General features: G+C 43.0%; 1 protein-coding gene across 7 annotated transcripts in view; it reads left to right on the top strand.

Annotated features, from left to right (window-relative positions):
- Positions 1-25,399, top strand: part of LAMA2 (laminin subunit alpha 2) — a 3,858,378-nt gene that overhangs the window by 1,212,255 nt on the left and 2,620,724 nt on the right. For all 7 annotated transcript variants that reach the window (XM_086927001.1, XM_086926997.1, XM_086927002.1 and 4 more), the window contains exons 10-12: positions 10,106-10,266; positions 15,223-15,363; positions 17,128-17,301. In XM_086927001.1, the coding sequence (XP_086783127.1) occupies positions 10,106-10,266; positions 15,223-15,363; positions 17,128-17,301 (476 nt within the window). The remainder of the gene's footprint in view (positions 1-10,105; positions 10,267-15,222; positions 15,364-17,127; positions 17,302-25,399) is intronic.

The following is a 25,399-nucleotide window of genomic DNA, read 5'->3' as shown; positions in this document are numbered from 1 at the left end:
TTGGTCCTCGGAGGTATAGGGGAGAGAGAAAACAAAGGAGCCGTTAGTCCGACCAGACTATAACACACGTGAACCGCAACCAATACCCGGGTCAAGTGAGGGGATTAAGAGCGACCGTGAGGGAGGGGAAGGTAGGGTAGGCGGTAGGAACGGAAGGGACAGGGTATAGAGAGAAGAAGGGTGTCTCGTGATGGGTCAGTGAGGGCTGGACTATCTCTACGGTGCTATACAAGTGGTAAAGTGCTATACAGAATGATTACAGTGTTGGGCCAGGCCTGGTGATACTAAAGAGGTCTATATACAGAGCGCCTAGTGTGCTATGGAGGTTGTTCTGGGGTACTCACACGCTCCGCCGCAACTCTCCTGGTGAGTTTCGTCCGCTCTCCAGCTTCCTCCAGTGGACTCCACCAGTCCTCGCTCCACACGTCTTCGGCTTCTTCCGTCTCCGGTTCCGCTTCCACTCCGGTCTGAGTCTCCTGCCACAAGATCGCTGCTCCGACGCTGCTTCGGTCTCCGCTTCCGCCTTTTCCAGTGTCCGGGGCTGAAGAGGAGGAGGGACTTCCGGGGTCACGAGGGTGTGTTTCCTGAGGGAGGTTGTTCTTGATTGGATCCTGCAAGAAAGGACAGAGGGGTGGGGTGTAGGTTGTCATGTCTGTATCTAGGGACGCCTCGGGTCCGGATTCATGATAAGTAGAACGCCTGAACGGAGGAGGCTCGGCTGGGTCATGAGACGATGCCGCATCACACACCCCAAAACATATACCTCAGTACCCCAAAACATATACCCCTATACCCATACTTACCTTATCCAAACATTTAAAAAATAACATGCTTTTACCATTCAAGCATTTACACGAATTTCGTTGTAAATGTATTCGTGGTAAAAGCATATAAAATGTAATGCCATGCGTTATAATGGCTTTGCGAAGTCATGGTACTTTCGTAATGAAAGTATGTGGAGTGATGGTATGAGGAAAGAAAGTTGCGGAATAATGGGTGTATACCCTCCCCCGGTAAGTACATTGGTGGCACGGCGGCCCACATCTCCAGCAACATACTCATATTTTTTCAACACCCATTTGAAAAATGCACAGGTCTCTTTCATTGATGGCCAGCACCGACATACACTTTTAGACACACCTTCCACCACAAGTTCTAGAATTGCGAATTTTAGAGCTGGGGAGCTACGTTCGAATCAAAGCATCAGCTCAACATCCTGTGATTCCAGGCAAATCGCTTTGTCTCCCCGTGCCTACCACAAATGAATGTGTTCTTCTGTAATGTAAATTGTGCTCATGCCATGTTGTCGAGTTCGCGCTATATAATATTGCAAGGAAAAATAAAGTAGGAAAACTCAAGTTCACACACTACTGAACGCACACTCTTAAGTGCATCAGCAGTGCACTGTGAATCGGAGCGTTTCACAGGCCTGTCACAGATAAGAAATGCTATCAAAACGAAATCCTACAAAACAATATACTACTGGCCGGCAGCAATTCATACCCGGACAACATGCGGATGGGCTGCTAGTGCACTTATAAAGCTATTTTGAAGATCCTTCAGTTTAAGACACAATACCTATCTGTCTTTGAGTGTTGCCCACTCTGATATAGTACAATTGTAGCAATTGTTAAAGCAATATACAGTGGTAGGTGAGTGCCTTAAAGGTGCTGTAAACCAACAGGATGCAGGTGAATAAGATAATAATACGAGTTGCTATTACTTGTAGGTCTATGTTGAGCTAGAGCTGCCAACCTTTGGACTGGGGAACTTGGTTTGAATCTTGGCCTCAGCTCAGCATCCTGGGATTCTGGACTAATCACTTAACCATCCCAACCTGAAAGCATATGGAAAAAATTCTAGCTGTGGAGAAAAGCTTCCTAAGACAGCTGAAGGGATTGCCGACAAGCATGCCTTGCTCCCCCTCAAGTTGTACATGGGTTTTAGGCCAGTTTCGGAGGTGGTTGGAATCAGGCCCATCCTCCACTGGAAACGCATTTGGTCTACACCAAAGCTCATATCTTAATGTGAAATGCTGAAGGGGGTTTTGGATATTGCAGGGTCAGCTAGTCTTCCCTGGACTAGGTATGTAGAAGGCACCCTAGTTCAGATGGGGTGTGGTAATATTCGGGATAATTACCTGGGAGCTCCTATAATTAGCAAAGCTTTCCTGAAGGTGAAGTATAGGCTTCCAACACAAGTTTAGGTGTCCGGGGGGAGAACCCTAGGAGGGTTGAGAGGTCCTCGACAGCGAGGGTGAAGGGATAAGTCCTCCCAGTAATATGCTCAATAACACAAGAGTACCCCCTTGGGAGCAGGAGTTGCTCCTTCAGAAACAGCAGAGATGTGGAATCGATGGAACGCCAGGTGGCAGCACACCCATTATTTTGGGTGGAAAGGGAAACAGACCTTTTTCTTTATACAACCCTCACCCACTCTAATAGTGGCATGCTTCATCATCAGGTTCAAACTAGCTCCTAAAGGAGAGGGTGGGCTCAACTATTCTATTCTATTCTATGTTTGGTGAAGCGCAACAGCTACCCCAGCAAAGGGGCGTCCCGGCGCTGAGAGACAGACACACACCTTACTGAGCGGGGGAGGGAGGAAGTGGAGAGAAACGCTAGATGGTAGGGAAGAGAAGGGTCTTGATTGCCTTGCGAAAGACAGAGAGAGAGTCTATGGAGCGTATGCTGAGAGGAAGATCGTTCCAAAGTTTGGGACCGAGAACGCCAAAGGAGCGGCCTCCAGTACGGTAGCGCTTTGTTCTGGGTACTTTCAAAAGAAGTTGGTTGGAGGAGCGTAGTTCACGCCCTGGGACATAGGGGCAGGCCAGGTTTCGTAGCAAAGGGGGGTTTCCCTGTTTGGCAATTTTAAAGATCGTGATGAGAGCTTTAAATTTGACTCGGTGTTCCACAGGCAGCCAGTGGAGTTTGCGGATGGTGGCTCTGGCTGAGCATCTGCGTGGGAGGCCGACTAGTGTTCTAGCTGCCGCATTCTGGATTCGTTGGAACCTAGCCGTTTCTGCTTTGTTTGCTCCCAGGAGGAGGACATTCGCATAGTCAAGGCGTGACAAGATGGTTGCTTGGACAATTAACTGTCGAACCTTAGGATCAAAGAATCCGAGTATAGGCCTGAGGTTTCTTAGGAGACCTATACAGGTGGCTGCCACCTTTTTAGTGTGTGATTGGAAGCTGAGGTTGGCATCCATCCAAACTCCCAGATTTTTTACACAGTTTTTGGGGAGTGGGGTGGTGCCAAGGGATGACGGCCACCAGTGCTCGTTCCATAGGCTGGTGTTTCTGCCAAGGAGGAGCACCTCGGTTTTTCCGGCATTAAGTTGGAGGTAGTTATCCGTCATCCATTGTGCCACTGCTGCCATGCCCTCTCTGAAATTGGATGCCGCGGTGGACGGGCTTTCCGTGAGGGTGACGACCAGCTGGGTGTCGTCGGCGTACGACACCAGCGTGAGCCCCCACTTTTTAGCCACATCCGCAAGCGGCTGGACATACAGGTTGAAGAGGGAGGGGCTCAACGCTGAACCCTGGGGGACTCCTTGTGCTATAGGATGGGACTTAGAGAGAAATGTGGGGCTGATACCTTAAAGGATCTGTTCTTAAGAAAGGAGTGGAACCAGGCGAGCGCGAGGCCAGACACACCGGCCATCTCCAGACGCTTCAGAAGGATGTCATGAGATACCGTGTCAAAGGCTGCGCTGAGATCTAAAAGGACCAGCGCAGCACTTTGACCGGAGTCTAAAATCGTCCGGAGATGTTCGGTCGTGGCCAATAGGGCAGTTTCGGTACTGTGACCCGCTCTAAAGCCATTTTGGGATGGGTCCAGGATTCCATTTAGGTCCACATGTTTAGAGAGAATGCCATTGACATGGGCTTCTGCTATTTTAGATATCCAGGGAAGGAGGGATATTGGCCGGAAGTTTTCCGGCTTTGATGGGTCCAGGGTGGGTTTTTTGATTATAGGGGAAACCCACGCATGCTTCCAAGCTATGGGTACGGAAGCAGAAGTGAAGGAAAGATTGAGAATATCCATCATGGGGGGTAGGAAGAAGTCAATTGAGTCCAGAAAGTGAGAAGGGCTCATGGGGTCCGCCGGAGAGCCAGATTTCACTTTTTTGCAAAGTTTAATCAGCTCAGTAGCCGTGATGACAGGGATTTGGGTGAGAGGAGTGCTGGTGAAGGCTGGGTTCTTGCCATCCTCAGAGTAAGGAGGATTCTGCAGAAAAGTTGCGTAGATGTTTTGAACTTTCTCCACAAAGTATGTGGCCAGTTGCTCGCAATGTTCGTTGGATGAAATTTTGGGAGAGGGTGACCTAGGGTTTTGTAATTCTTTGACAAGTTTAAAGATCACTTTGGATGGGTTCGGGTTGGAGCTGATTTTCTCAGCATAGAAAGCTGCGCGGGTAGTACTGATGGCTTTGTGATAGGTTTTGAGCTTGGATAAGTAGTTAGCTCTATCCTGACCGTCAAAGTTTTTCCTCCATTGGCGCTCGGCTCTCTTACAGTCCTTACGCATGGCTTTAAGGGTTTCATCATACCAGGGATTAGAGGGTGTGAGTCGTCCCTTGGTGAGTTTAGCTGGGATAAGTGAGTCAAGCCCATCTGTGATCCAGGTGGTAAAAGCCGTATAGGTCGTATCTATATCCTGATTGTCTTCGCAGTGGAATCCTCCTAATCTTTCATGAAGAGTGGGGGTGGAGAGTTTGTGCCAGGGACTTTTTAAGCGACGGTTGGATTCAGTAGTATACTGTCGTCCTGGGGCTGGGACCGTTAGTTTGATGAGGTAATGGTCCGTCCATCCCATCGGGTGGGGATCTCAGTGGCAGCCTCTTGGATATTGGTGAAAACCGGATCTAGGGTATGGCCGGCTATGTGGGTAGGAACATGGATGAGGGAGTTGAGCTGCAGAGCCGAAAGGTCTGTGAGGAGATTAGCAATTGTGTGGTCGTTAGATAGATCAAAGTGCAGGTTAAGGTCGCCCAAAATCGTGAAGTTGGCGGATTTGGTAATGAGTGCCGTAGACGTCTCGAGAAGGGCGTCAATGAACCTGGAGGCAGGGCCTGGTGGGCGGTAAATGTATAGACCCGACATCGTGAACTGAGGGCTAATGCTAATTTTAAATTGGGCGCATTCGCAGTCAGGGAGAGTTTCTTTAGTAAAAGAGCAGATGAGGTGTTTTTTATAAATTACTGCTATGCCACCGCCTCGGGTATCGCGGTTTATGGTGGCCAGGTGAAACTCATCTGGGAGCGTCAGGTTAGGGATGGTGGATACTCCGTCTCGTAGCCATGTTTCGCAGAGAAAGAGGATGTCAGGATTTTCGTCCAATAAGAGCGAGTTTACCTCTAGATGATGTTTATAGAGGGATCTGACCTTAAGCTGGAGTATCGTCAGGGGCGGGCTTGTAGTTCTACCACGGTTTTCCCAGACGCGAGAAGGAATGTCAGTGGAAAAATGGCAGCGGTTGCAATGGAGTTGCGAGTGGCCCAGGTTGCCAGTAGCCTCGGGACATCTTTGGCTAAGATTCATGGCAAGGAGTTTCTCACGGTCATACCGTATGAGCATGTGGGGCCTGGTTGGACCAGGGGGACTGGCGACTGGCGATGTCGTGGCGATGACGGGCGCAGACAGGCTTGCCTTAGGCGTGCCTTCGGCGCGCAAACGGCGCTCCCGCTGCGCTTCCGGTGACAGCACATGATGTAGGGGATAGAGGGGGCGTGGCCTTCCGGGGGCGTGGCCTCCGTCCTCGCCAAGATTGGCGTTTTTGCTCAGCTTTGTTTACCTAGGAGACAGCGCTAGATCCGCTGCTCGCAAAGGTTTGATGCAGGTAGGTGCCCTGGCGCTTAGCTAGCGCGAGGTGAAAGTATCTTTTAAAAGTACAAGTTTAAACAGGTGACACAAGTGAAAGTAATAAGCAAATGTTAAAAAAACTCCCAGCTTCCGCCTCAGGAGTGCGCAATTGTCAGGCTTAGGCGCTCGTGTTTCAGCGCTTAAGTACGCGACAGGGGGGCGTGGCCTTCCGGGGGGCGTGGCCTCCGTCCTCGACGAGATTAGCGTTTTTGCTCAGCTTTGTTTACCTAGGAGACAGCGCTAGATCCGCTGCTCGCAAAGGTTTGATGCAGGTAGGTGCCCTGGCGCTTAGCTAGCGCGAGGTGAAAGTATCTTTTAAAAGTACAAGTTTAAACAGGTGACACAAGTGAAAGTAATAAGCAAATGTTAAAAAAACTCCCGGCTTCCGCCTCAGGAGTGCGCAATTGTCAGGCTTAGGCGCTCGTTTTCAGCGCTTAAGTACGCGACAGGGGGGGCGTGGCCTTCCGGGGGCGTGGCCTCCGTCCTCGCCGAGATTGGCGTTTTTGCAACCATAACTTTAAAGGTAAAATTCCTCACCCACCCAAAGATATCCTTTATTAGTGAGGTGACAGGGAAGGTTAAAACAATATACATATAGGGCTATAAGGATGTGATGATCCTATGACCCTAAGGCACCAACATATTTCAGCCCTGTCATATCGGCCTGTGCAAGGTCCTGGGTTTTTGTCAGGATTGGTAGCGTTGAAGTAACTCCCCCGAAGATGTGATTGACATGCGCATGCAAGTTGCATTTGAGGAATTATAAAAAAGCATATACTTGCTGCAGCTTATTTGGGAATTACCTGTAAAGAAAAATGGTACAACTGTACATGCTGTAGATTTGCTGTAAAGCCAGGTTAAGCGTACCATTGCAGTGACTCATCTCAGTGCAGTCCCCGAGCAGAATAGTGCCTTCTGTGATTGATCTCATCAAGGCCGGTATACCTAGGATTGGACCCTGTTTGGTGATCCTAGTGTTTAAATGTACTCATACACACACTTACTGTTGTATATTTAAATCATTGCAGTGCAGTGATAATCCAAGATAAGTGAGTAATACACGCGTGTGTCCAGACACACTAACTCATTCACCCAAGTCTCAAGCGAGGTCTACTCACATACACACCATCAGAAAGTCAATCTCGTGGAGGTATTTTTTAACAAAATGTATATTTACAATATAGTACATGGGGTGATAGAACCACTCACCCAATTTGAATGGGGCAGATGCTCCCATGGGGGAATGAGAGGGAGGCCTTGTAGTCACTCTACATTCAGGGATGGAGAAAGAAGAAATGCCAGAGCTTGTTAGGAAATCAATTTTTTTTGTTATCAGCACAGAGGCATTCTTCGTAATCCAAATGCATGCAGCGGGTGCCTGGTGTCGGCAAAATTCCCCCTGACTTACTTCGTCTATGGTCCCATCCCGTCTCCGAACCTATTTTCAGCTCAGCTCCCCTGCTTGAAGTGAGCGGGTGAGCTCTGATTCCCTGCTTAAATATTTGTGCTGAGACATGCAGGCTCTTTGATTGGGAATGGCGAGAGGTGGAGCCCTGCCGCACCTACGCGTAAGTTGCTGATACGCTGTATCGCTAGTCCAGTTGATCACGCCTGTGTCAACTGGTTGCTTAGAAATGTCTTCAGACAATGGGGCTGCAATCTCTGTCCCTGGTACTTGCAGCTAACGCGGAACACGTGCAAGCCAACACATGGTGTAAATTAGAAGCTCTAGTGCGTAGACCTTGCTTAATGTCACGCTTTTCCACGGGCGTCGATGAGACCTTCCTACCAGGAAGATTATGGGCAATGTAAATTCAGAATGCAAACCTAGCTAATATGAGGTCATTCTCTATAAGTAGGCTGTATATACAAGTCAAACATTAGTCAAACAGTCAGAACCTTCCAACCCACGGGATTATGGTCAATGTAGTTACCATATTATAATGATAAAGTTGCAAAGTTATGTTGGTTAAACGTTTTTTCACTTTGCAAATGGTGGTGTCCGCGTATGCACACTCCTGTAGTTTTTGTGTGAGGTTGTCTGCCTCCCTTTTGAAATCACCTATCTTTGAGCAATTATGTCTGATGTGTAGGAAATGGCCTGTAGGTCAGTTTTCCCTCTGTGCCCTTAGGTGTGCACTGCTAAAATGTAACAGACTATTACAGTCTGTTGGTTTGTATAGAGTGGGGTGTACAGTCTCCCACTTTCTGCAGTGATGTTCACATCAAGGAACAACACCTGTCTGCTGTTGCAGGTCATAGTGAAGCATAATTATGGATTTCTTTCATTAAGCCATCTGTTGAAGGATTCGCTCGTGGTGTTGCTATTGCGCCAGATTACCAAGACGTCATTGATATATCTTCTCCAAAGGCGTATTTGGTCTCTGAAGGTATTATTTGTCCGGATGTTTTGATCTTCAACCCAGCTCATGTATAAACAGGCTATGCTGTGTGCAAAAGTGCTGCCCATCAAATTCCCGTGGCCTAGGAGGAAGATCTGGTTCTCGAAACAGAAAAAGTTCTGTGTCATTGCGAGTCTAGCTAGCTCCATGATCCAATTAACAGGGGCTTTCCATCTCCAATCTTGTTCATGTAGGAGGCCATCAATGACTCGTAGACTCTCTTTCTGTAAATGCTTCGAAATCAAGGCAGATCAATGTTTCACTCGTGACGTCATAATCTATTTCTTGCAGGATAGTCAAGAGGTGTGTAGGATCTTTGACATGGGATTTGGCCTCTGTTACTAATGGTCTTAAAAGCAATCCATGTATTGGAATAATGGTTCTAAAATGGAACCAATTCCGGATACTAATAGTCTTCCCGGTGGTGGTGTCCTTCCTTTATGGATTTTCAGGATGGTGTAGAATCCTGGGATCCTTGGTTCATTAGTGATCGGGAATTCTTTTTTGATTTTCCAGCCTTTTTCACTAGCTTCCTCAACGAACTTGGTGATTTTCTTTTGTATTCGGCTGGTGGGGCAGTGCAAAGGATGGTGTAGTGTCTGTTGTCCTGTAGTAATGATAGGCATGCTTGTCTGTGGTCCTCTTCACTCTGGATAACAGAGTATCCAGGAAGGAAAGGGTGCTGGAGTCCAAGGACTGCCTGAGAAGGCCGTGGCTGGCATATTCAAATGTAGGTATTGCCTAATACCATCTCTTTCTATTCTTGGTTGCACTCATTCCTCTGTCCTTCTCTAGCATACACTCTCTGCCTAATTTGTCACCCTTGCAATTTCTCTTTCATCCCTGCTTTCACCATTTGTTACAGTTTTAAATTTTTCTCTTCCGCCTTCTTTTCCGCCATTCTCCTTTTTGTTCTGAGTCAAATTCTAATAATGAAAAGTAAGGGTTGGTCCCCAGAAAACAGTGCACTGGGGCCCTGCCTGCACCCACCAGCCCACATTTCTTAAAGGAGAATCCAATGGACTGTTATTTTGTCAGTCAAGCTCGCTCACTAATTACAAAAAAATCATCCCCAACTTTTACGCTGAATCACTTTCAAATGTAATGAGCCGCCACTGCTTAAGGGTGTGTGTACCTGGAGTCTGCGAGGCACATGCAACACCAATAGAGGTGGGAGATTGAGAAAAGGCTGTGCTAGTGCACAGCAAGAGAATTCAAAAACACACCTGCAGGTACAGATGGTAAATGAAAATTGATACTTGTATAGCGCACTACTCACCCGCAAGGGTCTCAAGGCGCTTGTACGAATACCGCTGTGAAACCCATCCTGGCTTTCCCTGTGAGGCGTCCACTCCTGGGCACCCCCAGGGTGAAGGTCAGGCATCCTTAGCGTTGTGAGGGCCTGAGGGCCGTTGTGGAGATTAAGCAAGCTATTGTACAGAGTTGCAGAGTGGGACTCCATGATTAGAATAGGCACCAAGGCGAGAATTATCAGGTCCGTGGAATTTTGAGCCCAAGAATTGAACCCTGGTGCCAGGCTTGACCTCTACATCAAGGTCTGCCGCTCTAACCATTGAGCCATTGGTACCTCGTCTTTATTCTTGTTTGTTATTGTTGTGGACCACAAGTCTTTCTGGGTTTGCAGTTGCCACTTCCTACCACTGAACTGACCAGGAAAGAAGCCCATATGCAATTGAAGTCACCCGGGGCTGTATATTCCAAGACCAAAGTTCAAATGACTGTCATTTAAAGTACATTTAAAATGAGCAATTAAGGTGTATACAAAATGTTATATTAATTTTCATAGCTGAATTGATAATTGTTTTTTTCCCTCTTTAGGCATGCAAGCTGGCTTCTGTCACTGCAAACCCGGATATGCGGGAGAAAGATGTGACCGGTGTGCCTTAGGATACAAGGATTACCCTGACTGTGTGCCCTGTATCTGCAGTGCGACTGGAAGCATGAACGATGACCCGTGCATCGAGCCCTGCTTCTGCAAGGTTTGAGTCTGGGATTTGTTCTTCTTGGCCTTTTATCTGTCATCACCATTTCAACAGAATGCGTAAAAGTGAAAATAGCAGCAGGGGTCATGAGCCAAAGAAGTGAGAGGCTGTAGACAGTTTGTAGTAGGTGACTTGCAGTCTGGCTAGCAGCGACGCTGTCCCCTGTCTTAGCTCTATTCCTCAGGGAAGCACTATATACACTGTTACAAAGCCATTGGTGCTGTGACAGGCAGCAACCTGAGCTTCTCAATATAGGTGACAGGAAACTCTATATCTGGAAGAAACAGCATCATTGTGCCAAACGGTGCCTCTTAAGTGCATAAACAAGCGCATTATTAAAGTGTGCTTCAGCCATAGTGCCTGTATTTCAATTAACACGGAAATAGATTTAAAACATTATCCCTTGTATACAGGGCCTAGTTTTTCATCGTGAAAACAGGAAAGTCTCACATCTTTACTGTGGTGAAGATCAGGGATCTTAGCTTGTCACTGTGGTGGCAAGAAACAGATTATCCGGAAGAAATAACGTCTGTGAGTCATGAGGTCGTCCATCAACCAGAATATCAATAACGTTTCCCCAGACTTACTTCGACTCATTAAAATGAGAGAATAAACAATCATATTTCGCACTATGCATAGAACTTTGTTGTTATTGTAGCTCTACATCTAAATTGGCAAAATTGGTGTGACTACCTGAAAGAATGACTTTACGATCCGCTGGACCATCAGGGGCAGATTTACAATAACTGGCGCATCCCCAGGGATGCGCCAGTTATTGTGCGCCGCAGCTCCGCCACCCATGGTGCGCCGCATTTACAATGCGGCGCACCTTGGGGCAAAAACGGCACAGATGCGTGACGCATCTGTGCCGTAAAGGTGGCGCATTGCTGGAGTTGCGTCGCAAGCGCGACGCAGCTCCAGCAAGGCTCGAGGGTGCCCTATCTGTCCAATGCTGCGTCAAGCCTTACGCCTGCTTCAAGCAGGCGCAGGGTTTTGACGCAGCATTGGCCTAAAAGTGACTGAGTGAAATCTTGTAGATTTTACTCAGCCACTTTTGCGAGGCGCACCTGCCCCAGAACACCCACCCTGCGCCGGAACGCCCACATGTGGCGCAGGGCTTTATAACGTGACGCATCTGCCTAGATGCGTCACGTTGTAAATGGGTCGCAGGGATGCGCTACGTTTACGCCGCAGTTGCGTGACGCAACGGCGGCGCAAGTCCGACATAAATCTGCCCCTCCTGTGCCTCAGTTTTGACCACGTAGATCTAGTGTCTGGGTGTTCAGCGGAATTTAAAAGGTAAAACACAACAGTTTCATATAGTTTGCATGCATTTATTGTGATTTTTTAAAGAATGTTTGTTTTGTCTCAATGGTACATGAAAGGAATGTACATGTGTACTTAGAATTAAATGTTGAGAGATTAGTAGGTGCTCAAAATATTCGAGGCCTGGCCCCTGTCTGGCATTTCCTTCTCATCATCACATAACGTATACCTGTGCAAGAGGGGCCTGAACAACTCCGTTTTTAAAGAGTTTTTTTAAGAGTCGGTGCTTGGGTTCAACCATCAGAATCAAAATCAAATTCATGACATTTCAAGCCTTTGCACCGTGAACTCCCAGGAATATCAAGGTGTTAATGCCTAAAACTAAAGCAAGTTTAAGGAATATTGTGCAATATAACTGTCAAGAGATTTCGGCCTGGGATGGAGGTGGGGGCAATATTTTCCACGACCTCCAGATGTGCTCTGTGGGCTCTTAGAGAACATAATTCTAGTTCCCACCAGCAGGCAGTGAAGTGCTTTTATGACTGACTGTACATGGTGGCCATGCTTCTAAAGATTCCTGCACAGCCTAGCCCAATATTGACCTTTTTGCTTTCTTTTCATAATTGTTTTGGGAATTCCCCTTTATAGCATACGTGAATAGTTGATTTCTTCCTAGGGTGACCACCTCTGTCACATTGCAGTTGATCCTCGGGGTAAGCAAATGGATGTTCGATACGGTCCACCTATTGGCACCACAAATTCTAACAGCCTTAATAGCACAGAACCTTGGAGTGCCCAGGCGAAGGAAGGGGTCGGTGAAGGGTGCTGCAAGAATGGACATCTGACAGAGAAGAATTGCACAATGTTACTAGTACTGGGCGGAACTTCCTATGCCTGTCATTTCCCATCTGAAGTCTAACCATATTCCCTTTTCATTACCTGGTTACTTCTCAAACTCTTTCAAGAGGTGCTAGTTAAAGTTTTGTCTTTACTCCTTCCATATTACTGTAGGCATATAAAAATAACGGTTGGACATAGCTATAACATAGCCATGCTATTTATTTTTTTGGAGGGGAAACGTAGTGTTTTCTAAGAAAAGGCGAGCATACCACAATATTTGTTCAAAGAGTGCCTGGTAGAGTTTCCGGAACTCATATAGCTTGGTCAAACCCTCATTCAATAAAGCCATATAAATATATAGCACCATTGAATCTTACGGCCAGATTCATGAAAGACCCGTTTTGCGAGTCTGAAATAGCGATTCATAAGGAATCGCTATTACAGACTCGCAAAACGGGATTCATGTAGGAATCACAAAATTAAATGCGATTCCTACAGATTCCTTATTTGCGATTAGCAAATTGCTAATCGCAAATAAGGAATAACTCCCCATTCATTCCTATGGGCCAAAAGGCCCATAGGAATGAATGGGGAGTATTCCTTATTTGCGATTAGCAATTTGCTAATCGCAAATAAGATAGCGATTTGAAGGGTGCCAGGGGTGTCCAAAGGACACCCTGTAGCACCCCTTAAATGCACATTTCAACAGGTGTTGCACACACACAAGTCCAAAGGACATGTGTGTGTGTAACATGCAACTTAGAAAAATGCTTTTAAAAGCATTTTTCTAAGTTTTCGCTATTTACCACGAGGTTTGACCTCGCGGTAAATAGCGGCCGAAAATTGCGAATTCACAATTTTAAAATGTTTCAAGAATAGCATTTAAGGAATCTCTAATAGAGATTCCTTAAATGCTATTCCTCGCAAATTTGCGAGTTTCTAAATAGCGAATTTTGCTTTTGGGATGATGAATCCCAAATGCAAAAATTGCACTCGCAAAGGGCCAGATTCTCAGAATCTGGCCCTTTGCGAGCGCAAATATGATTGATGAATCAGGCTGTTGGTTCTTTCCCAGGTTCTCCTTAAAGATCATTGAGACCTTCAAACAAGCAGACAAATATCTTCTCTTTTATCGCAAATGTTAATGCAAATTGCAATGAGCTGTTTTATTTTGCACTTTTTATGTAAATGTAAATGCAAATCGCAATCAGCTGTTCACCATATTTCCCTTTTCGTTGTCTATTAGTTTATCAGGTTTTTACAGGTATTCTAGTTTTAAAACAAAAATCAGGATTCTTTAGCTAACATTGTTTCCTTTGCAACTTAGTGGAAGACCCGGGGGCATATTATCAAGGGTGGCGATAGGGAATTTTCGCCGCTTTAGCGGCCGTTTTCGGTCGCTAAGCGGCGATAATTCTATTGTCCTATCAGCAAGCTGTCGCTAACAGCAGTTAGCGACTGCTTTTAGGTGATAGAGAGCGGTTTGGGGCCCGCTTTGCATATTAGCGATATTTATCGCTAATGACATGCAAAGTGGCTGTATCCAAACTGTTAGCGACTGAAAACAGTGGCTAACATCGCTATCGCCTATTAGCAAGGCAGGCGTAGCGATGGAAATATTTGCGCTAAGCGCGAATATCTCCAAATACTAACACCTGCGCAGACCAGTTCTTAGCCATATTATCCAATGGGAGGTGGATAACATGGCTAAGAGCATTTTGTCGCGTGAATATCGCTGTATTCTCAGCGATATTCACACATTTCGCCTCTATCGGCGGAAAATGTATCGCTTTGGAGATAAACGTTGCTAATAGCACGTTATCTCAGCGATAAATTCCGGCGATGCTCAGCGATAAAAAAATCGTCGCTAAGCCTATTTAGCGATATATATCGCTACTTGTTGGTAATAGGCCCCCCGCTTCTTTAGGCTCAATGACTTTTTACCAAGGTGAGCCCTTTCCAAGGGGAGGCTCCTGGGCAGGTCTAGTGCTCACAAACTCTTTCCCAGAAGATTACTTTTTAAAATTTTCACCAAAACAAAAAAAAGGTTTCCCCTAAACAAAGTCACCAACTTGAAAATAGTTGGATTGATATTCTGAATCCGGGATAAGGGTGCAGGTGTTCACTTACCCCATAATCAGAATCAAACCGGTAGCTGTGCCAAATGTCACGAACAATGTCGGAACCACTGACTCACCTGCCTCCAGCCACCACCACCAGTTCCTCAGAAATGAGAGCAGCTGATCGTGGGTGGGGCTGCTTTTATAGAGGAGACTCGTCCAAAATGACTACCGCCTGAGAATTATGGGACTTGCAGTCCTGTTTCTACTCTTGCTGTGACGGCCTTCAAATAACCCTGCACCTCCACACTCAAGGACTTTATGGCAGTTGTGGCAGCAGCAAAACAGACTCTAGATGTGCCCTCCCACAACGCTTGCTTGATATTCTGCAAAAGTCGGCCTTTCATAGTTATCCTACAGATAATTGCTGTGAGGTTTATTAGTTTTATTAGTTCAATGCAAGCCAATCAAGACTATGCCCAGAATGCAATAGGCTGTTGCACAAAAGACTCGGGAGGAAACAGCTTTCTTGTGTCGAATGACAAATATGCTGTAATTATTCTGTAACTTTGTCCAGCCATCATGGGACCTCCAAAACCAAATATGGATTTAGGTATCTGTGCCATACATTTGGAAGGTTGCCATGTTTTTGTTCTAGGACCAGGGCTAAGGTGCACATACATGGTCTACTAGAAGTGGTGGAAAGTGTTGACCCTTGTGTATTAAGAAACAACGTTTTGGAAAGTACTTGAAAAAGCTATGCTAACAGCCAGTCTCATTTTTACAGGAAAATGTTGAAGGAGAAACCTGTGACCGCTGTAAATATGGATTCTTCAACTTGCAACAAGACAATCCCTCTGGATGTGAGAAGTGCTTCTGCTCTGGGGTGTCAGACAATTGTATCAACTCACGTCTTACCTACAACACAGTAAGGGAGAGTTCAAATATGCTTATGCCCCTTGACTTACTGATTCGAGTCAAAATATTATTTTGCAAGTGTCAGTATAGATGTGTTTATTTTAAAATCCCCTAACTTTATAAAGACAATTTTTCATTAAAACAATGAAGAGATTGAATGAGAGAAAGGTGGTAATAGGACCTCATTTAGAAGTAGAAATATGTTGTGTTGTTAAAGCAAAGCGACTGCTGAATGTGGCATTTTGGAAACTGCAATAGTGGACTAATGGGAAAGGCTACTTTTAGCAAGTGTTCATTCGATCTGCATCTGCCATATCAACTGAGATGGTCAAAGACAAAAAAGTCCAATAATGTTCCTTAGATACTTAAACAAAAAAAGTCCCCGTACATGGGGGCTTTAGTAGTGTTATTTCTGAAGATAAACCCCTGCTTCAGAAGTCCTATTCTTCGCAAATTACATAAGTAACAGCAGGCGCGCTATGCTGCCATGACTTTGAGGACTTGCTGTTGCAATTGTTTCGCCTGAGGCAGCATTGCCATGGACCTGCAAGCCACTATCCCCCAGATTCATCAAGAACATATTTTGCGATCCCTTAATAGCGAAAAATACTGATTCGCTATTAAGGAATAGCAAAATGCTATTCATCAAGAAATCATTTAAGAAATAGCGATTTCTATTAATTCCTTAATTGCGACTCTCAAATTGCAAGTCGCAATTAAGAAATATCTCCCCATTCATTCCTATGGGCCTAGAGGCCCATAGAAATGAATGGGAAGACCATCTCAATTTGCTAATCGCAATTAGCGATTCGCAAATTGAGATTGCGATTATAAGGGTGCAGGGGTGTCCAAAGGACACCCTGTTGCACCCCTGAAATCGATGTGTGCACATATGTTGAGCACACACATGCTCTTAGGACATGTGTGTGCGCAACATGAAACTTTGAAAAATGCACTTTAGTGCATTTTCAAAGTTTTTGCTATTTACCACGTAGTTAGACTTCACAGTAAATAGCGGCCCCAGATTGCGAATTCGCAATTTTAAAATGGTTCATGAATTGCATCTAAGGAATCTCAAATTGAGATTACTTAAATGCAATTAATCGCAATTTAGCGATTTCTAGAATTGCGATTTTTGCATTTGGGATGATGAATCCCAAATGCAAAAATAGTGCTTGCAAAGGGCCAGATTCTCAGAATCTGGCCCTTTGCAAGCCGATTTTACTTTGATGAATCTGGCTGTATGCCTGCAAAATGTCCACCAAAAAGACACGTAGCTGTAAAAATGTGTTGGACTGTGGGCAGCATGGATTTGGAAACCTCTGCTGCACCTACGGTAAAGTGGCGACCTACAAAAAGCTGGGTGAGGTCACAAGTTCTTTATTATTTCTGACTGGTGACCGTTGAACTTACCTATATTTTATTGTTCTTCCCGACCTAAGTCTTCAATTTTGTACTAAAAATATTGTATAAGCATCTTTAATTTATAGTGCATGATATGTCTTTGGAAATAACGTGTGCCTTAAAACTGCTAAATACGGTACCGTGTGGATTCAACCAATGCCCCCAATCCCACAGGTCATTGTAGACAACAAAGAAATATATTGTTCAATAGGGTGCCATAGAGATAAAACTGAAGCAAATGCAGTATCATAAAAAAAGGTTGGCGTATCAATGGACATTTCAGAAATGTGTATCTGTTCTCTTGATCCTTGTTTCTTTTCTCTTTGATTAATTCAGCACTACTGAATGTACCAATGTCTTCAACTTGCAGGTTATAGACATGAACGAATGGTATCTCACTGATCTGAAAGGTGTTATGAGTGTTGTACCAAGGAAGGATACTTTTGACGGACCACAGCAAATTAGTATCCGAAATCCAGATGCTCGTGTGGTCCTGCAGCCCCTCTACTTCTGGAGGGCACCAGCTCCATATCTGGGAAACAAAGTAAGTGGTCTTTACTTGCTTTACCTTTTTCTCCTTTTGTTTGAGAAGGAATTCATATTACTCATATTCCCAATGAGGAAATACATTTGAATGGACGGGTGATGAGAAGAAATGTTCAACTGCTGGATGGTTCCCTGTCTGCCCATCACTTAGATGACAGACGGTCAGTAAAAAACATGAAAATGTTAATTGATCCCAGACAAAACACCTTTTAAAGAGGATACAGATACAAAAGAGACTAAGAAGAAAATGGTCAGAAATTGAAGGATACATACTCTGTTTAATGAGGGGTGTAGGTGAAGATCTTTTGTCTCATATTTATACATGCAGAAATTTCAACTTAGTTCTCGTTTCACATGCTCAACTTTTAGAGAGTGGAGGAGTCAATAAAATATTACTGACAGCATTATGTGAGTTCTGTGGGATTTTTGTGTTAAAGTGCTTTACTAAAAAGTGTAACCTTTCAGGAGCAAAATTCCAACATTTTCGGAACCAGGTCTATTTGCAAACTTTAGATATCTTACACTGTGCAAGAACTGTCAAAATAAAAGTAGAATCTTGAGGACTTTTGTTAACCTTGAAATGTTCATGAAACTTCAGTTTTAAAAATAACAGTTACATATTCACAAGGAAAGTACTGCAAGTGTCACCCTTCCCTTAAAATGAGAATCAAATACAACCACTTGCCCATCAAATATAACAATTTATCTTCCAACTGCTATATTTTCACATTAGTCCTCTGCTGAGACATTACAGCAAGGGGAACCCTTTAAAAAACGAACTATTTGGGATTTACTTTAAATCAAGGATACTATTGGTACTTACCCTTGCAGTTGTGGTGAAATGTAACTGCTTAAACATTGAAGAGTGGTGATTGAACGGTCCCTTTAAAGCTGGAAGAATTTGGACTTGGTCTCTTTTCAGGGTTTATGAAGCTACGTTTTTTAAATCTGTTACGAGCCCACTGGTGCAGAAGTAACTGGCATTTGACAAAGAGTCATGGGACTCGAAACGCGTTATGCCTGAAATGCTCATTTTTAAATAAAATGCAACCTGAAGAGAAGTGCTGGTGTGGCCTGTATTGCGTCGCAGTAGCAGTGCGTAAGCTTTGATGGATTTATAGAAGTGCCTGACACACTTCAGTACCGGGCCCACGATCCGTGAGGGAGAGGTGCTCTCATGTCGGAATCTATTGATATATATATGTATATATATTTTTGTCCCAATTCCCTCTCACCAATTCCTTCACGCAGGAAGATGAAGCAGTGTGTGGGTTATCTTATTTTATTGTTGATTAGCTACCACCAAACGGGTTTTGGCTGAACACAACCTTGTTCATCGAAAACATTTTTCATTACTTCCGTGTATGGCGTACATTGACCACAAGTGAAGACAGACTACTATTTCTAATGGCTTCCAACGAATCATACACTATGTTGTGCATGTCTTTTATCTCTCACACTGGCAATTCACTATTTAAAAAAACCATAACTTCAATTATGTGTTACATAATTATGAAATTGTGATTACCCAGTTTGTCATTCAATTACTACTTAATGCAATTAATTAACTGACATAGAAATGACGGCAGAAACTCAATTATATGGTCAATTCAAATTAACCTTGGTTAGCCGACAGTTATTACCTAAAAATGATGCCTAAACAATCATCTAATATGATTTGTTTAATTCCTCTTAGGGGCATGTATCTCAAAATTATTATAAACCCATTCATTCTACACCCCATCTGACTGATTGCACAAGGCTTTAAAATTGCATGGAAAATTGGGAAAAAAGTATATAAACTGTATATAAATTAAAATTGTCAAAACATAATTTATATGAATGGAAACTATTGGGAGTCAGTCCTAATCATAAATATCAAACAGCCACAAATGCCATCTTACCCCTATTGTATATTGGCTGACTTCCAGTTACCTAGGTTTCTGTTGTACACAGCCTATATACAACATATAGAGGAGGAAATACAAATCATTCTTAAGGTAATTCTTACTCCCTATTTGTCACACAACACTGTCCATAACATGAGCAACTGTTAAGGCCACAGTTACATATAATTAAGCCAAAGTCGGCCTTTTTATTCCTTTATCAACAATTTTGTTGCAGATATTAAAAGTAACATTCTACAAACTGTGTGAATCAATTAAGCTCATAAATTACAGAACCAAATGTGGCCATATACCCCTAGTGTGAATTAAAACCTTATCATATTTGATTTACTATGTACATTAAAAAAAAAACTTTCATTTTAATGTAACCAAAGGGCTACGAGCGAGGTACATCTCCAATAATTATCTATTTTTTTGCCAGTTAGAGGTGTGTATATAGGTCCTCCTCTACATTAAGTCCTCCTGGGGAGAGGTGTCTAATTCAATAATATATCGAGGCTCAAGTATTCTCAATTGCTTTTCTCCGTTACCTTCCTGAAAATTTCGGGCCATAGTATCGCAACATAGTATGTTAGACCTGTTGCTTGACTCTCATGGGAATCTCCAAAATGGTGGGCCACCAGATATAATCTAGCTCGGTTTTTTATGGCCCGCAAATGCTGAATTATTCTCTTGTGGACTGCCAGAGTGGTACTGCCTACATAGAATAGCCCACATGGGCATTGCAATAAGTATACTGCAAAATCTGTTTTACATGTGAAGGTACCTCTGATGGCTTGGTACAAGATGTTGTTGCACAGGCTTATTACCCTAATGACAGGCCTTACATTCTGTACCCCATATAAACCCTGCTTTTCTGCTAAGCCATGTTTGTTTTTCTGATTTTTGGCTCTCAAGGTTGTTATTTTTACCAATTCCTTCCTCATTGATATTGCTCTTCTAAATGTGAAGCCTTGTCTTCGTGGTGCCACATTACCCACCTTTTTTTATGAGCTGCCAATACTTGTATAAGATGGAACGTATTTTGGCCTGCTGTTTGCTGTATGTAGCCACTAGTCTGAAATGTGAATCACTCCTAGTATGTTTACAAGTTTTGCTTTGATTGACCAAAATGTGCTGTCTAGTTCTGGAACAGGCCTTAGAAATTGCATTCTCTATGCAGCTGTATGTGCAGACCCTGGTTTGAATCTAGTTTTTAGATCATAGACAGCAATCCTATGTGCTTTGAGCTCACTGCAGTTAAAATATATACATATATATGTGTATATATATATATATATGTGTATATATATATATATATATATATGTGTATATATATATATATATATATATATATATATATCACCTACTGCCGGTCGCCAGTAGGTATATATAGTTAGGATTTTTTTGAATAGGGATTTCTGAAAATTCTAAGTTGAATAACTTTGGCGTTGATGGACGGAATTGGCTGAAATTTTCAGGAAAATGGCACATTTTGTTTCTGAGCGTCCCCTGAAAGTTTGGGGGGGTTTCGTCAAGCAGGGCCGAGAACAAAGGGGGGTCCCAAAACGTGTTTTTAACATTGAGTTTTCCATAGGGTGGTTGGACTCACTTTTAGCTCGAACGGCTGAATGGATTTCCACAAAACTTGGCAAAATTGTAGGGACTGGTAGCCCGATGTGCCTTTGCTATGTCTCAAGATATATGTTCCAGTGGTTTTTACGAAAATTAACTTTGAAAAATATATATTGGGCTACATTGGGCTATATATATGTTAGAGCCCAAATGTAGCCCAATGTAGCCCAATGTAGCCCAAAGATGGCCACCAGAGACAAAAAAAACCCAAATGTAGCCCAAATATCAGCCAGATGGCGCCCAACTATAGCCCAGTGACAGAATGTCCCAGAGTGTTCTAAAGAACAACTAGAGCGCTAACAGTCTTACTTATGGCAAAAGTATGGCACACCTGAAGTCATCTTGATTGGAATAAAGTGTTAACACTTAAAACATTTAATTTGCAAAGGAACAAAATGAGGGGGTTCATTTTGCCATAGAAATTATGATTAGTGCTGAAGAAAGAAAAATTAGGACACATTTTGAGTGACTTCTCAAATCCTCTTATATTTCATTAAAAAAATTCTGATATGCAGTCTCCCAAGATGGCCACCAAAGACAAAAAAGCCCAAATGTAGCCCAAATATCAGCCAGATGTAGCCCAACTATAGCCCAATGACAGAATGTCCCAGAGTGTTCTAAAGAACAACTAGAACGCTAACAGTCTTACTTATGACAAAAGTATGGCAAACCTGAAGTCATCTTGATTGGAATAAAGTGGTAACACTTAATACATTTAATTTGAAAAGGAACAAAATGAGGGGTTTCATTTTGCCATAGAAATGTTATATATTACTTACTGGCGGTCGCCAGTAGGTATATATAGTTAGGATTTTTTTGAATAGGGATTTATGAAAATTCTATGTTGAATAACTTTGGCGTTGATGGACAGAATTGGCTGAAATTTTCAGGAAAATGGCACATTTTGTTTCTGAGCATCCCCTGAAAGTTTGGGGGGGGGGGGTTCGTCAAGCGGGGGCTGAGAAAAAAGGGGGGTCCCAAAACGTGTGTTTAACATTGAGTTTTTCATAGGGCGGTTGGACTCACTTTTAGCTCGAACGGCTGAATGGATTTCCACAAAACTTGGCAAAATTGTAGGGACTGGTAGCCCGATGTGCCTTTGCTATGTCTGAAGATATATGCTCCAGTGGTTTTTACGAAAATTTACTTTGAAAAATATATATTGGGCTACATTGGGCTATATATATGTTAGAGCCCAAATGTAGCCCAATGTAGCCCAAAGATGGCCACCAGAGACAAAAAAAACAAATGTAGCCCAAATATCAGCCAGATGTAGCCCAACTATAGCCCAGTGACAGAATGTCCCAGAGTGTTCTAAAGAACAACTAGAGCGCTAACAGTCTTACTTATGACAAAAGTATGGCACATCTGAAGTCATCTTGATTGGAATAAAGTGTTAACACTTAAAACATTTAATTTGCAAAGGAACAAAATGAGGGGGTTCATTTTGCCATAGAAATTATGATTAGTGCTGAAGAAAGAAAAATTAGGGCACATTTTGAGTGACTTCTCAAATCCTCTTATATTTCATTAAAAAAATTCTGATATGCAGTCTCCCAAGATGGCTATCAGAGACAAAAGAGCCCAAATGTAGCCCAAATATCAGCCAGATGTAGCCCAACTATAGCCCAACGACAGAATGTCCCAGAGTGTTCTAAAGAACAACTAGAACGCTAACAGTCTTACTTATGACAAACGTATGGCACACCTGAAGTCATCTTGATTGGAATAAAGTGGTAACACTTAATACATTTAATTTGAAAAGGAACAAAATGAGGGGTTTCATTTTGCCATAGAAATGTTATATATATATATATTCACTGAAAAAAACATGGGTTATAGACCATATATAGTTAGGAATTAGCATTTACAAAACCTTATTTTACTCACACAAAACCATTGAAATTCCATATATAGTTAGTTGCACTAACTATATATCGCGCACCCGCAATCCACTGCTGATGATGTCACATATTACATCATTCATGACATGGTCAGTGACATCACTGATGACATCACTGATGACATCTCAAATGACATCACTGATGACATCATCCAGTGACTGTGTGTTTCTGTAAAGTTTAAATATGTTTTACATATTGAAGAATGAGTAGATGTAGAAGTGTCTGGATGAAGGATTTAGTAGGTGCATGACTGACTGTATGAGTGAGTGATTAAATGTGTCTCACTGAGTGCATGGGTTAGTGACTAAACTGTCTTAATTTGTGCATCATTATGTCTGTTGTTCTGTAAACTGCTGCATGTGTTGATCAGTAGCTATATGAGTAACTATATGGGTTATTGATTGATTGTCCAAGTATTTGTATGGGAGACTGAGTGTGTGTGTGGCTGGCTGGGAGATGTGTGACTCTGTGCAGATCAATGTGTTCTTGTATCAATGATTGTATAAGAGAGTAAGTATGTGTTAGTATATGTTTGAAAATGTAAGGTACTCTATGTTTAACTGTATTGATTAGAAAATGGAAGTGTGATTGATTCTTTACAGGACTGACTAGGTGTGTGAGTAACTCCATGGATGAGTGGCAGAGTGTGGGTGTCTGTATAGGTGTATGAGTGCATATGATAGTGTTGTAAAGATGAGTGATTGTATGTATGAATGATTGTATGGGTGAATGAGTGAATATGTGTGTAGACATAGGAATCAGTGAGTGCGTATGTAGTAACTAGTATTGGTGTGTCAATGGTTTAAAAAATTATATTCTGTATTTTACACTGTATGTAACAGAGGTTATATTAAAGTGTGAGGAGATGCATTGTATTGTCACATGAATGATATCATGAGTGATGTGACCATTGATGTCAAATGAGATGTCATCAGTGATGTCATTTGAGATGTCATCAGTGATGTCATCAGTGATGACATTTGAGATGTCATCAGTGATGACATTTGAGATGTTATCAGTGATGTCATTTGAGATGTCATCAGTGATGTCATTTGAGATGTCATCAGTGATGTCATCAGTGATGTCATTTTAGATGTCATCAGTGATGTCATCAGTGATGTCACTGACCATGTCATCAATGATGTAATATGTGACATCATCAGCAGTGGATTGCGGGTGCGCGACATATAGTTAGTGCAACTAACTATATATGGAATTTCAATGGTTTTGTGTGAGTAAAATAAGGTTTTGTAAATGCTAATTCCTAACTATATATGGTCTATAACCCATGTTTTTTTCAGTGAATTTTCAAGGTTTTGTAAATGCTAATTCCTAACTATATATGGTCTATAACCTATGGTTTTTTCAGTGAATTTCAATGGTTTTTTAATAGCAAATATCAAAAGCTTTAAAATGTCAAGTACGTGGTAGGTAAAACCATTTTCGTGTTTATGCACGCTGATGTGCTTTGAACGCTGCCCCCCCCCTCTTTTCTTTTAGGAGTATTCTCTCTTTGCAGATAGTGAAGGGTAGGTAACGCAGGCCTTTGCCCCTGTTGTAATCCGTCGTGCCTGCTTCCCTCTCCATTTGATTGATTGTTATCCAAGCATTTACTGTTTTGGAATTGGTTCTCTTTGGTTCATTCTCTATTTACAAACAAGCACAGAGTCGCAATACTCTGTTTAGTCTTTGCAGATAGTGAAAAATCGTTAGAAAAAACAAAAGGAATCAAGCAAAATCAGTAGGCCACTAATGGGATCTCTTTTTGACCTCGCTAAAATAGAAACATTAGGAACAACCCCTCAACTGCTGAGGTGGCTGGGTTGCTAAAGGGTCGCTGTCTGGAGGGTTAATCCCAGTTTGTCACTGCTTAGGTCATTTAAAGAACGGATAGAAAAGAATGGAGGGGAAAAGGGGGAAAAAAAGAGGAAGAAAAAAGAAAAAGGGGGGAAAAAAAAAAAAAAAAAAAATTTGTTTTGGTGTCTTGGGACAAGTCTATTCAGGGACTTGAGAAGGAAGGGAGAGGGGGTGGGGGCCCGTCAGGGCGATCTTCTACAAGAGCTGCCTCTCCAACGGCAGCTGAAGCTGAAGGTCGGTACTTCCCCGGCTGGGGTAGGTACTAGGGGGGGTAGGGGGGGACCTTCTCCGCAGGTCTCGGTGGGTGGGTTTTGGGTGGGAGGAAAATGGTTAAAACAAGTTTTCAGGCTAACAGGGATTTAATTGAAGATAGACAGGACATGGACATTATGGCACTGAATTTGAAGCATACTAGATGTGATAATAATCGTTTGAGAGAGATCAAGAATCTACAACGTTTTTGTCCCCATTACAGTTGTTTTATTCTATATATAATCATCAGCGTTTGTTCATTTACCGGGTTTAGGAACCGATGTTTTCACCACTTTTTAAATGCATGAAATAAAATGCTTAGCATGGAATATAGCGGGTATGAACAGCAAAGGCAAGAGATCCTTGGTCTCCGAAGAATTGAAATTATATAAACCGCATTTTTGTCTGTTATCAGAAACACATCTTATTTGGAAAGATAGGAAACTACTTAACCAATTAGGATATGAAACTATGGTCTGCTCGTCTGCTGGGACATCTATAAGAGGGGTTGCAATACTTAAGGACAGGCGCGTAAGAGTTGAAGTTTTGCAGACTGCCCATG

Source organism: Lissotriton vulgaris, chromosome 6 (genome assembly GCF_964263255.1).
Source record: "Lissotriton vulgaris chromosome 6, aLisVul1.2, whole genome shotgun sequence".
Lineage (NCBI taxonomy): Eukaryota > Metazoa > Chordata > Amphibia > Caudata > Salamandridae > Lissotriton > Lissotriton vulgaris.
This window is presented reverse-complemented; position numbering and strand designations above follow the sequence as displayed.